This window comes from Talpa occidentalis, unplaced genomic scaffold (assembly GCF_014898055.3).
Source record: "Talpa occidentalis isolate TD23 unplaced genomic scaffold, MPIMG_talOcc4v2.1 talOcc4.9, whole genome shotgun sequence".
In the NCBI taxonomy this organism is placed as follows: domain Eukaryota; kingdom Metazoa; phylum Chordata; class Mammalia; order Eulipotyphla; family Talpidae; genus Talpa; species Talpa occidentalis.
The window spans coordinates 109,261,820-109,276,797 of record NW_023605305.1 but is presented as its reverse complement, the minus strand read 5'-3'; the positions used below and the strand labels follow the sequence as shown (position 1 = coordinate 109,276,797).

The 14,978-nt window shown below is 38.1% G+C and overlaps 1 protein-coding gene across 1 annotated transcript in view; it reads right to left on the bottom strand.

The window, feature by feature from the left end:
* MAGI3 (membrane associated guanylate kinase, WW and PDZ domain containing 3) overlaps positions 1–14,978 on the bottom strand; it is a 203,104-nt gene that overhangs the window by 69,423 nt on the left and 118,703 nt on the right. Inside the window, 1 exon segment of the mRNA XM_037501003.2 lies at positions 1,592–1,711. Coding sequence (XP_037356900.2) covers positions 1,592–1,711 — 120 coding nt within the window.

Sequence of the window (14,978 nt, the reverse complement as noted above, 5' to 3'; positions counted from 1 at the left end):
AAATCTGAATGAGACAGAGAACATAATCTCCATGTGAGTAATAAATACATGCACACAAGATACAATACACATTTGCAAGACCACATCCAAACAAAAACATACATATCAAACACACTGGAATGGATGCCTGGAAGAGGGAGGTGAATAAGAGTGGGCTACTGCACAAAGTAAGTGGCTCTGAGACGTCTTCTCTGGACATCTCTCATCTCATTTCTATTATTTTCTTTAAGTCCCTTGTTTTTCATTTCCTTCATAACGTCTCAGTTTACATTTACGCTGTGTGTTGACTGCTTCCTCACTAAAATACAGATCTAATAAGGGAAGATCATTTCAATATTGTTCATTACAGTCTCTCCAGGTACTTTTATAGAGCTTGGCACCCAGAGTTTGGTAGATACTTATAAGAGGGTTGTTGAATGAATGATCACATAAACTAAGAAGTGAGTGAATGAATGAATGGGAGTTAAGCCCAGGAAGGGTAGTTGGGTCAAACTAAGGAATCAAAAGGAAATCACTGAAGATTCTGAAAAGGGCAGAGACAGGACGAGAGCTGCCCTGGAGGTTGAGCACGGTAGCCACAAGCAGGGTGAATTGGAGAGAGGGAAGATATGGGAACAAACAAGATGAGCTGCAATAGCCCAGACATGAGCTCCCCCAAAAGGGTGCACAATGAAGGGGTGGGAGGGAAAAGAAAGACATTGTGAAAGCTGCTACAAAGGAAGAAATGATAGATTTGGTCACAGACTGGATGGGAACTGTGGAAAAAAAGGAAATGGTGACTACACTGTGTCGAGCTCAAGGTGTAGTTAAAGAAGTAAGTTATTAAGAATTATTCTTTTGGATAGAATACAAATGTGTATTTGGGCGTGCTGAAGTCAAGGGTAGGTATCTATTCTAGGAGATTTCTTGAGTGAAAAAGACAGGATGAAAAAGACAGGATGTCTGCCTTCACGGAGCTTGTGAAAAGGGCAGTGTGATGCACTGTGATGACACGAAAATGCAAAGTATAGGGTGCAATGGGAGTGGACAAGCTTGCCAGAAAAGAATGTTAGATAAGGGGGAAGAATCTAATCTAATCATTTAAAAACTGAAACTGATCTTAAATATGTACTTTCTGGAATCAAGTAGGTAGAGGAAAGAGGCATGAAAAGGAAATCAATTATTCTGTTTTCATAGCACCCCACACTCCACCCTGCCATCTCTTTTTTCCAAGACAGTCAAGACTTTTAAAGATAGATTTTTAAAAAGCGTACTGTATTTGAATACCTGAGCACAGATACAAAGTAATTAACAAATACTTATTGCGTTCATGTGATGAATGTGAATTATTATAAAACATACAACTGACCAGTGAATGGTTTCCGTATATTGCCCACAATCAACTCTGTGACATGATGGGATTGCTCTGTTTATTGTTTAATCCCATCTTAATTAGTAAATCACAAATATTCTAATCAAAAGAAAATCTTCCCAAAGGCTGACAAAAAAAAAAAGCTTTTCTAAAATATGGAATTTTAGTGATCACATTTCCTCTGAAAGAATCCCAGTGGTTCAGAGTTTTCTGGGTTGCTGTCAGTATCAGGGGACATACCATCATACGTTCCACTTTCTAATAACGCTCCACTCTCTTCCAGTGCTTTGAATTGTTCAACAGAAATGAAATTATAGTCCACCCCTGGTACTTCCCCATCCCTGGGGGCCCTTGTAGTGCCTAAGGGGAAAAAAAAAGAAAAAAAAAATAGGTTGTAAAGTGCTTTTAAATTTACAAAATATTGAGAATACAGAAAACTCAGTCTATAGAGAACACATGGGAGAAACAAACGATTGAATTTAATATTGCAACTTTAGAGTGCGGATCAGAAAATCTTAGGCAAGTTAACATTACTAGGTGAAAGTAGAATAATATAGGATGAATAAATATACTTTAATAAAAGCTACAGATAGCTACAAATTCAAAACTACAAAGTTAAAAAAAAATTAGTATCAAAGAAAAGCCATATCTTTCCAAGACACAATAGTTAATTTTTCCATTAAACTTCAATTACCATTACTTAACATTTGAAGGAGAGATTATCCACCAAGGAGAGACTTCACTTTTATAGCTACCTTTTGCATTTTTCTCTTCCCTAGCATATATGCAAATGAAAATTCTATTTAGTAGAGTTGGAAAGGATAATTTAAAAAGAAACTATTGTTAAAAACTTAATGAACTATATAAACAACTTGGACAAACATTAAATTTGAAATTAATGAACATTAAATTTGAAATTAATAAAAAAGCTTCAGACACATTCATTCACAGATTGCTTCTTAGTCATTCTTTTCAAGTCATTACAAATTAAATAGTAAACTATTTTATAAAATTTTCTACAACAGGTCACTCAACTTCTATTATGGAATTCACACGAAAGTAAAATCTTTCAGGTGCAAGGTACATATTTTGGCAATGGCAACACAGCTATGTTTGATTAGTTCTTACTGAACAAGAACCAATACTTTTATGAAATGATTAACTAGAAACGTCGTTTGAAAATACTACAGAATATAAAAAAGAACCCCAAGTGTTTGGCATGGGAGTAGAGCTGGGACACTGTCGGAAGTCCTGGGAGGACACCTCCCAACGCTGTTCCCCACTTACGCTCCCTGTTCATCCAGGACACTCCAAGCCAGAAACTGGAGAGTTAGTTGCTTGGGTTCCTACCACAAATCCACATCCAGTCACCAAGTCTAGTTGATTCCACCTCCTCACTCTCTCTGGGATTTGTATTCTTCCCTTCACTCTCACACTCACCTAATTCACATCATTATTCGTGGCCCTATATTGTTAGTTTTCATGGGGTCAGCTCTTTCCACGATCTGGCTAACCCCTTTACCCTAACTGCAGCTAGTGAATTTTCTAAAATAATGATCGAACAAAATATCTCTAAACCCATCAATGACTTCCCATGATCCTTAGCATAAAATCTAGACTCTACTCTCCAGTTTCTTTGTCTCATTTTTTCCACCATAATAGCTGTTTTTCAGTTTTCTAAATGTTCCTGTACACACCTCCAAGACGTCCTACTCCCGTCTCACTGTTAACTCAGCAAATTCCTACTCATCCTGCAGGTCCTGGCTTAGAAGGTTTCTGCAGAGAAACTTTCCTGACTCCCACCAGGATATGGCAGCATGCAGGACCAAGTGTACTTGGCACAGTGCAAGAATCATAGCTGATACTCAATATAGATGGGTGTCAAATAAGTGAAAATTTACCCAAATGGAATTAGCATAATGCCTGATGATATACTATTATTAAAATTAATTCAAGGAAAATGAGGACTGCTCTTACTTTTCAGTTGTATTACATTACATTATATTCCAGAACATGGGGAAAAACCCATTCACAGATGGATTAAAGATGATTATAAGACATTAATGGCAATATCACAAAATAATGATTAAATCAAAATTCTAAGCACGAAGACTATATCCAATGATTTTCCCATTTATTTTTCAACAAATTTTTTTCTGATGAACATTTGTTTATATTGTCACAAAATCAAACCTACCTTCCTTTTATTCTCTTCACGTTTTTTATAGTCAATTTCTCTCTCATAGAGTCACTAAAACTACATTGTAAGATTTCCCAAATCAATAGGCGTTAGCTCCATATTAAATAAAAGTTAACATTAGAAAACAAATTCAATGATTAAATTTAAAATTAGCTGTGATGGATGGAAAAACACAGCCACAGTGTTTTGCACTTTCTCCCATCAGGAGACAGGGCCTGTTGACTTACCTTTTGAATCTGGGTGGGATTGATGGCTGGCTTGAATAATTTAAAGTGAAGGCTGCCATGTGCAAGTTCAAGGCCCCATCTGCCCTCATTGGAATACTCCCACCACCATGTCTGGGGATCCTGGCTAGATTATTGTACCGTGACAGAGCTCAGACAAAAATGACACCAAAAAACTGTGGGTGAGGCAGTCTCATCCCTGTCAAATCCAGTCGACCTGCCAATGACTGCAGCCACAGGACCCATCCCACTGGAGTCCAGGTGATCCTGTAATCATTAAGCCATTAAACTCTGGGGTGGCCTGTTACACAGCAAAGGCAAATTGAAATATTAACCACATAAACTCTACTATAAAATACAATGACTACATAAAACCTAATTTAAGAGCCAATCAAATTATAGATACTACTATTACAAATTATAGATACTACACTGACCCAAGCAAGAGAGACAACTTGATTTTGGTGTGGGATTACTACTAATGGTATAAGTTTAAGGTCTCACTTAATCCCTCTGGACTTCATTCTCTTTCTGCAGAGTGGTGTTGAGCAACATGGGGGCTCATGATTCTTTCCATCAACTGGTATGAAATGTTATGTGTGATTCCAACATAGATATTCCCAACAGTTACAGAGTAGCTTGAATATTAATTCTCCTTAAAAATATAAGTATCATAAATGTTTATTTCCTACCTCTCCAAAACTCGTAACTCCAAGTACATAAAAAGGTTATACATTCTCTTCCATGTATTTACTAGGCGTAGACTCCTGGTATGAAGTGATGTTCTCTCTCCTGGCATTTCTCTGCTGGGTTTTCTGGTCTTTTGAAAATTGATTTGCAGTTCTTTACATTCTGGTACTTTATCAAATCTAAGTAATTAACAGCTTTTAAAATGCAATGTTATTTTATTCTAAAAAAGAAAAAACTTGGCAGTCATAACTAAGATTCTATTTACTGTAAGATCTATTTCAACTGCAGAGAAGTTAAAATGTGAAGTAACTGTTTTCGTATTGGAGCACTTTGGTCCTATGTCAGATATGTGTGTTATAAGTGGGATGTTTCTGCTAAAATGTGAAATGCACTTTCTTTAAACAGTACTTCCTACAAAATAGTGCAACTAAAACAATAAAAATTAGGGGGGAAAATAGGGATTGGGGTTGATCTTGTAAACCTATTGCAACTTTGTAACCAGGCACTAACAAAATCACTAACAATCATAATTTAAAATATTATTGTAGTATAATAGGTCAGTTAAATTCCCAATTAAGAAAATACTAGAATAGGGCCTCCCCTGGGGGCACAGCGGTTGAGTGCTGGGCTGCGAAGCTGTCCACAGCCTCTGTAGCACCGGTTCAATCCCCGGCAGCTGGCAAGGGTCCCACACGGCACGCAGACCTCTCCTGCCCTGCCCACTGCTCCCCTCAGCAGTGTATTTCGTCAGTCTGCCTGTTCTGTACCCCGCTCTGGTGAATTCTCTCACCCTCCACCCTCCTGCACTTCTGACTGTACCCAGTCTTGTATAAATAAATAAATAAATCTTTAAAAAAAAATACTAGAATAAAATTACTTTGTCATTAAAAAACAAAAGAAAACAAGGAAATGACAAGGTAGTCTGAGAGAAAAGGGTAGAAAGAAGGTTGAGTCAACTGAAAGACAAGTCAAAAGAGTACAAGGAACAATTTTAAGACAAATAACATTAAGACAAATAATTTTAAGACAACATGAAGTGAAGAAGCAGCATATATAGTACCTGCAATATTCTGGTATGTCACATACTTTGAATTTACTTGCTGCTTCCTAGTGATATAAAATAGTAGCTTGCTGGGGGAAATGCAGTAAGAACCAATATTCCCTCAATTACGCTGACATCGACATCATTCTCCTATTTAACAATCACCCATGAACTTATTTACAATATAGGAAGAAATACTATAGAACAGATGTGTCTCTTCCCATCCTGTACTTTTCTTTTCATCTTATTTTTAACGATCTTTAGATAGAAGTTTTTCATGTTAATATAGTCAAATTGATCAATTCTTTGCTTTGTAGCTAATGCCTTTCATGTCTTATTGAGGAAATCCTTCTCAAGGCCATGGAGATATCTGGTCTTTTTTAAAAAAAAAAATAGTATTTTTTTTTTTTTTTTTAAGATTTATTCCAATAGAAGAGCTGGGGTGCCGGTCAGTCGCGGAAGGGTGAGAGGATTCACCACAGAGCGGGGAACAGAATAGGTGGATTGACTGAAGTACACTGCTGAGGGGAGCAGCAGGCGTGACAGGAGAGGTCTGCTGCGCCATGTGGGAATCTCCCTGGCTGGCTGGGAATCAAACCAGCGCTGCAGAGGCTGAAGATAGCTTCACAGCACTGTGCTCAACTCAATGCGCCACCTGGGAGGCCCAATTGTATGGGTTTTCTTTTCAATGCACTAAAATAGTTTTGGGGACTTGATGAGAAATAGTCCAATTTCCTTTTTTTCCAAGGGGCAACTCAATAAGAGGGATTGAAAAGTCATTTATTTTCCCCTCTGGTCAGCCATGGCACTTCTGTCATAGAATCTTATATAGAAAGGTCTATGCAACTGGCTGATGGACTATCGCAGCCCATTCACCTACTGACCAGGCCTACACCATGATCACAGTGTTGTAATTACTATATTTTTATGATAAACCTTGTGCTATAGTAGAACAAATCTACCTGTTTTGGTTGTTCTTTCCCTATTGATAGCCTTCTAAGTAATTTCTGGAACTAAGCCAAAAACAAGCTAGAAATTTTTATGGGCTTAGATTGAATCCATTAATCTGCTGTTCAATTTAAGAACTGATCTCGTCACCATAATGAATCTTTAATCCATGAACAAGAAATCTCTGTCAATATATTAAAATGTTTCTTAATGTCTTTTAATTTTTCCTTATAGAGGTCTTTATAGTATATTCCTTTAAGAATTAATCTCTAGGCATTTAAGCATTTTTATGCTATTGTAAGTGATATCCTTTTGTAAACTTTCATTTTCTAATTGTTGATGGTATAAAAATATAATTATGGGAATTTATGTGGCCATTTTATCTGGATATAAGTTACCAAGACTAAAATTCACCAGTTTTAACTGTACAATCATGTATTTTAGGAACCAGCACTCCCCCAAGTTACCTTGGGCTCTTTGCAGTCCTCCACACCCTGGGGGCGGGGGGGCTGCTGATCTGCTGTCACTGTAGTTTTGCCTTTAATAAAAATCTCATATAAACAGAATTATGTATTTATTTGACTCCATCAGTGGTTTGTGTCTAGCTTCTCTCAGTTAGCAGGACATTTTGGAGAGTCATCTTTTTAAATTTTTGCACAGAAGAACTGGGGTGTAGGCCAGAGGTGCGGGGGGGTGGGGATTGAGAGGATTCACCAGAGACAGAGTGGGGAGCAGAACAGGCAGACTGACTAAAACCCACTGTTGAGAGGAGCAGCAGGCGAGACAGGAGAGGTCTGCGGTGTCATGTGGGTCAGCTCCCTGGCCAGGGATCGAACTCAGGCCATAGCAGTGACAGCACTAAGACTTAACCCCTAGGCCACCAGGGAGGCTCAGGAACTTCATCTTTTTACTTGTTCAATATCCTTTCACTGCTGAGTGGTATCCATTGTACAGACAAACCAACATTTGATTATATGTTCACCATCAATGCACCTGTAGGTGGTTTCCAGACTTTGGACATTGTAAATAAAACTTACAAACTTATAAGACTTTGGCTACACATCCATCTACATGTTGGGTTACCACCCAGGAGTGAAACTGCTGGGTCAATGGTAAGTATATGCTTAATTTTATAAGAAATATCCCAAAGTAGATGTATTATTTTGCAGTCCCAGCAGCAACACGTGAGAGCTACAGTTGATTTACATTAGTGTTTCCAAGTAGGAATCCTTTCCTGGAATTTTTCAGCAAATTCACTTTTTTCTAAATCCCAAGAAACATCAGGTGATAGAGAAAACGAGAAAAAATTATTATAATCCTCCTGAGAGAATTAAAGCTTAACAATTTGACATAGAGAGGTTACTGGTTTGAAGAAATCTATTGATAGCAATTGAAAGCAAGAACAGCAAACACTAAAAAACAGATCAAATGTTAAAGTTGACATTTCCAGGGATCAGAACAGACACATGCAGATAAGCAGCCATAATCGTCTCAGACAGCCTGACTAGCAGCTGCTGTCCCCATGCCTTCAAAGGTGGCCAAGCCCTGTCTGCTAGCAGGGGTTCTTTCTTGCAAATATAGTATTAAGAGATTATATGCACTGATAATTTATATAAATCTTATGAGAAGTGTTGCCCCCCAAATTACAAGTTTTGGAAGTTAAGTCCTAAAATTGGCAGTTTTGACAAGTGATTCTGTGTAATGCTGTCAACCTCACTGGAACATCTGAATATTATTGAATAATATCCAACAATATTCTCCAGCATATTATACTTTTCAGTGCTTTGTAAATACCTTGACAGAAGAAATGCAAAGAGATAAAGTGAATATTGTGGGATACTCCAACTGAAATCAGAAACTAGTCTACTATTAGAAGAAAAAGCATTTAAATTTCAAATCAGGGCAAGGAGACAAGACCTTTTCACCACTAAAAAATGATATAAATTTGTATGAATGACCAATGAAAAATGCCTAATTTAAAGATATTTTTGGACAGTCTCTCAATTTAATGAATACCAGTGCAAAATGAAAGGAAAATTTTCCTTGTCTGGAATATTTGTTACCAAATAAAGATCAAGAGCATCAGATAATGTAATTGACACCTTGTATACTCTAAAGTTTAATTTTAGGATTAAAAAATTTAAACATTAAATATGTGTTATATTATCAGTTTTTTTAAATGATTGTTTTGGGATTTATTTTGTGTGAATGGTCCCTTTAAAGGTTTTCTATTAGCAAATGTCTGTATGAAATCACTTAAGAAATATTTTTAAAATCCTGATATATTAGTTCATAATATAAACCATTTGATTTCATGTTTCAATTTTTCTCTTTAAATGCTTGGTGCACTCAGAAGAATCCACCCCAAAACAGTGCTTGTAGTCATCATCACTACCCTAAGGGGCATGGGCCATTTTGGTGCCCAAGGTATGCCATTTAGCTGGCACTTTGTCACAAGCAGCCACAGGTTATGCTGAGATTAAATTGTGATGCCACTTCTTGTCATGAACTAGAAAGTTTGGCACTGTGTTCAAACCCCAGAACACAATCAAAACCAAACATAAAACTCTTTAGAAGGTTGATCTCCCAGCATCACTGGCTGCTGAAATCTGCACATGATAGATCTGACAAGAGGCTGATATCCAAGGTCTATAACGATCTCACACAGCTCAATAAAAACAGAAACCCAATCAAAAACTGGGCAGGAGAACTAAATAGATACTCTCCGAAGACTTACATAGCCACCAGGCCCATGAAAAAATGCTCATCATCACTGATCAGAAAATACAAGTAAATACTGTAAGAACACATCATTTTACACCCGTGAGAATAGTCCATGTCAAAAGACCAGATACAATCACTGGCAAGGATCTAGAGAAAAAGGAACCTTCATACACAGTTGGTGACAATGTGAACTTGCCCAACCCTAATGGAAAACAGTACGGAAGTTTCAAAATATTGAAAATAGATTTACCATACGCTCCAGCAATTCCACTGTTAGGCATGTACTTGAGAAATGCAAAAAAACAGTAACTCAAATGGATACATGACTCAGTTTATTGGAGCACTGTTTATAATAGCCAAGTATAGAATCAACCTTAGTGCCCAGGGAAAGATGAGCAGATTAAGAAGATGCATATACACACAATAGAATACTATACAGCTGTAAAGGATGAATATTTGTGATAGCACGGATGGTACTGGTGGGGATTATACTAAGCAAGGTAAGTCAGAAGAACACGACAAATACTAGATGGTTTCCCTTACATGGAGAAAATGGGAAGGGCAGGAATGTCAGGTAAAACCAAACCAGTAATAGGCCCTAAAAATCTGACTGTAAAACTGAGTTAAACAGAGGGGCGAGGGGAGGGAACAAAGCGTGGAGGGGCCCAGTGGACTATGGAGGAGGAATATGGGTGCCTGGGTGGTGGGTGTACATGATAACAGGCATCTGGAATGGGTGTGCTATGCCTCTGAGTCACAATGTGGTAAACTAATCTTACTTCAAAACAAAGTGTTTGTATTTTCTATCACCTTATTGAATTTTTGCTTACTTTAGCATTGACTTTTTTTGCTTACTTTTTAATCATTATAATTATTGTTATTTGCTTTTTCAAATGGGCATGCTGAAATCTTGAACTATAATTAAAAAAGTTATCCATTTCCCTTTCAGTTCTATCACTCTGGTATAATTTCCATTTTTCCTAACGAATTTCTTTTAATATTTCTTACAGCACAAGTCTGCTGGTAAAAAATTCTCACTTTTTTGAAAAATCTTTCAAAATCTTCATTTTTAAAGATATTCTTATTGTATATATAAACCTAGGTTGGCAGTTTTTCCTTCCAGCGTGTTCAAGCTGTCATTGATAGGCTTTCGGTGTGCACTTTGCTGCTGACAAGTCTGCATTCTTTGTTCCCTTGCATGAAATAGATCTTTTTTCTATTTTTCACCTTTTCTTTTTATCACTGGTTTTAAACAATTAGATTAAGATGTGCCTTGATATGGCTTTCTTTATGCTTCCTTAGCTTGGGGGTTTGTTTATTGAGCTTTTTAGAGCTGTGGGTTTATAGTTTTCATTAGATGTGGGAAAATTTCAGCCACTGTTTTTTTTTGTAAACAATGACATCATTTATTTTGTTCAGGAATGTGTCCTTGGGGTGGATCTTGGCAAGGTCAGCACACTCCTCGTGCCTACCTCTCCCCCCACCTCTAGTGTCATCACCAGGACATGAACAGTCATGCATCACTTAAGAGCAGGCCGTTGTACAGCACAGTGGTCTCAAAAGTCTATACCATCCAGACTTACGTGATTTACTCTATAATATTCATTTAACAATGACATCATCATCACATACACTTCTCAGAACATGTCCCTCTCTTTAAGTGACACCTGACTGTACTAGGGCTAGAGGACCTGCTTTTCAAGGTAGCTCACATAAATGGCTGGCGTGGGGATGCAGACTGGGGCCACCCTTCACTCAGGTCTCTCCAAAGGTCTGCTTGGGTTATCCAGTGTCAGGGCCAGGTTCAAGAAGGTCACCCTGATTTGATGCCACCAGCTTTTGAAGGCTTGGCTCAGTCATAGCATAATGTTGACTGTTACAGTCAGTCTAGCAGTCATGAAGGCCAGCAGTGGGGCAGGGGACAGAAGCCCTCCTCCCAATACTAGGAGTGGCAAAGGACCTCAGAGCCATGTCACACTGTAACCCCTAGGAGGCCAAATGAGCTGACAGCCACTGTTCCTTCAAGTATTTTTCTGCTCCTCATATTGACTAATGTCCCAACCATAAGTCAGTATGAACAGGTCACAGTCCTAGTCCGCCTATAGTTCAATGTCTTAAAAAAGTTGTTGCCTATCTCTGGCCCAATTTCTAGCTATTTACAGTAAGAGAGTAAATCCAGAATCAGGTAGTCCCTTCATAGCATAAGAGTTTGTTTTAAGTTCACTTTATCAGGCCTTTACTTCTCATGTTCCACTTTGATTACTTTGTATTCCTAGTCTTCAAGTTCCCTGATCATCTTTTCCTGTACTTTCTAATCTGGTAGGCCCATCCAGTGGGGTTTTTTTTTTTTTAGATTTATTTATTTATTTATACAAGCACTGGGTACAGTCAGAAGCATGGGAGGGTGAGAGAATTCACCAGAGCCAGAGCAGGTTGCACAACAGGCAGACTGACGAAATACACTGCTGAGGGGAGCAGCGGGCACAGTAGGAGAGGTCTGCACACCATGTGGGACCCTTGCAGGTGGCCAGGGATTGAACTCACGCTGCAGAGGCTGCAGGCAGCTTCTCAACCCAGTGCTCAACCGCTGCGCCACCGGGGAGGCCCCATCCAGTGTTTTTTTTTTTTGAAGTTCAATGAACAAATGTATTTCATTTTCTCTTCATTCTGCCCATATCATCCTTTAAATTCATGAGCACATTATAATTCCTCAAAAATTCTGGATATATTTATACCATTATTTGAGCCTTTTAAATAATCATTGTTTTTTTTTAATTACATTTGATATTTTCCTGTTATGGTTTTATCTATTTGTTTTCATGCACAGTAATTTTTTATTAGATGTTGGACATTGTGAGTATTATGTCATCCAGTATCTAGATTTTATTGTCTTCCTTTAAAGAGTACTGATTACCTTGCCCCTCCATCCCCAGGCTCTTCCTTCTTTCCCTTTCATCATTTCTTTCTTTTTGATGACAGTTAAGTTACAGGCATATGTGCCTGATCCTTTTGGGGCTGCTTAATTTAGCTTTCTTAAAGCATACCTCTCAAGGAGCTTAATCTATGACTATTTTAGTCCTACACTAAAACATGACCTTTATGGGATTTCTCTACTCCGGGTGCTCTGAGAACTCGGCTTTCTCCCAGTCTGTGTAAGCTCTGGGAATTGTTATACTTACAGCAGGTAGAGTTCTTTGCTTTGACCCTGTGAAACTCATCCTACAGTCCTGGCATAGTATTAAGCAATAGACTCAAGAAAGAGAGCATCTAGACAGATTGCTTGAGCTCCTTTTCATCACAGCTCTCTCCTCTCTGACACTCTGCCTTGAACTCAGATTTCTGTCTCCTCTGCTTAGAGTCCACTGTATTCAGAACTCAGATTTCTGTCCCCTCCCTGTGCTATGGCCCAGAAAGTGACTCCAGGCAGAAAGTTGGGAAATTCACAGGACTCCTTTATATGCGTAGTCTCCTATCCTCTTCCCTTGAGAATCACAGTCATTTTCTATCTATAGTCCAATGCCTGACAATAGTATTATTTCACATTAATGTTTTGGTTAAATTGTCTTCCTGTTTTGTCAGTGTGCAGTACTTCTAGGTGGATCTAGTTTTAAATGTCCCTTTGATGTGTCCTCATGATTTTTAAGCAGTTACATAATTTCTGGTACAATTAGGTATCCCAAAGTCATCTTGTACTTTTCAGGCACTAGATTTGAAATTAATTTTTCTACAAGAAGGCTGGTATGTCCTTTAGTGAGCACATATTTAGAGACCAGATGTAACTATTCAGTGAGCTAACTACTGCTGATCTATCATTGCTTCTAAGTTCTTAGAGAGGTTTTAGACATTTCAATTTGTAAGCTAAGAGGTCCTGTTCAGATCTAAAAAGGCTGCAGTCATTTGGGCCCTATAAATTAAAACGAAATAACTGTTCCTTTCTGGGATATAATCTTACACTGAGGAGAAGCTGCAAAACTAGGACAACAGAAGCAAAGGAAAAAGAAGATCCAAGTAGAAGTGGCAGAGGAGACAGAAAGGAGACAGAAAGTATCAGTTCATAATTTTATTAACTTGTTTCCACAGGGAAAGAGGGAGCCTAGAGGCACGGAATAACAGTGCTGAGACACCTCATACAGGCCACACACCAAATCACTTACATGGGAATGACTTTTTAAGGGTAATGTTTCATGCCAAAAGACAATTAGATAATTGAGTAATATGATTAAGCTAGTCAAGGAAGGGAAATGTGAGCCTAAGATTTCACGTCCATCCAAACAAACTTTAAAGAATGGAGGCCACCAACTGCTCTGATGATTCTGGGGAACCAGTGGCACTTCCGATAACCACAATTACAGAAACAACAACATTAGGGTACAGAGTCAGCTTAAATATGTTTTAATGCACAGAATAAAAAAAATGAACAAATGATGGTTATAAAGGGGAAGTGGTAATGGCTCTTGGCCATTTATAATGGCTCTTGGCTTTGCCAATAAAGATGCAGCTTAACTAGCAAAAAAAGAGAGGGGTAAAGATTAGCGAAGTAGAATTAGCTTGCTGATTACCTTTCATCTGTTGGGAGTAAAAAGATATTACTTCAAGTGAAATGATCACAGGAAGCAAAGGAAGGGGGAAGAAGAGATGACTCGATCATTTTTATCTTGCCCATAGTACTGACAAAACAAAGAATGGGAGGGGGGAAGTAGTTACTATTAGAATAAAGACCTTCCTTAAAAGAGAAAACAAATAGGCTGCATAGTGACAGACTTTACATAAAAGACTTGTACATAGGTAAAATAGGAAAGAAGAAAACTGAGACTAAAGATAGTAATCATATTACAAAAATATTGGCTACCAGTAGAGTCCAATACTATTTGTAAAACAGATTCAGGAAGATAAAAGAATAAAAAGATGAACAAAGACATATCAAACAAATGCAAAGAAAACAGGAATTGCAATTCTGAAATCTAACAAGGTAGATTTATGCGAGGAAATCATAGCTAGGCAGTCAGATTTTAAAACGAAAACCAGAAAGAAAAAGTTGCATGCCCTGTTTGAAGTCTAGACTGGCAGTCAGCTAGAGACTTTGAAGGTTAAACTACAGAGGGACAAAATCAGACATGCACTTTAACATGGACTAGACTCAAGAGACACAGAGGAAGGGGTGCACGGAGGAAGGGGTGCAGTGGGGAGAGGGGCGGGTACGATGTCTGAGCGCCTCCTACAGGCCAGTGGCTCACATTCATGTTCTCATTTTAATTCCAAAAAGCAACTGTATGGAGTCTTGTTACTTACATTTTATATCTGGATATCCTGAGCTTCTGAAAGATTAAGTAACTTGCCCAAGTGAAGCAACTGGTAAGGTGGGAGATTCAAGATACTGAACTCAGTCTTACCTAACTCTTTACCATCACATGTCCACACAGCACCAAATGCTGCTATTTGTTATTAAAAAAAAAAAAATAGTTCGAGCAATAAAGGATGAGGGTTGAAGGCAGTGGGGAGGAACAGATATTGAAGAAGCATAATTAGGAAGATAGACTGGGGATTATATGAGGTTAAAGAACAAGAAACCATCCTCAAGAATTCTGGAACCATTGTAAAAGCTAATATCCACAAGAAGTTACAAATACATTCAAAAGGAAAACAAAGTAGAAGGAATTTTATGCCCTTTTACTGTTTGCTGCTTTTATTCTTCCCTAGGCCTACACTCATGAAGCCAAAACTCAAGCACACAAGATTTCATGTTATGTATTCAAAACAAAAAACACCATCATGACATCAACCCATCCTAAGAAGACCAGT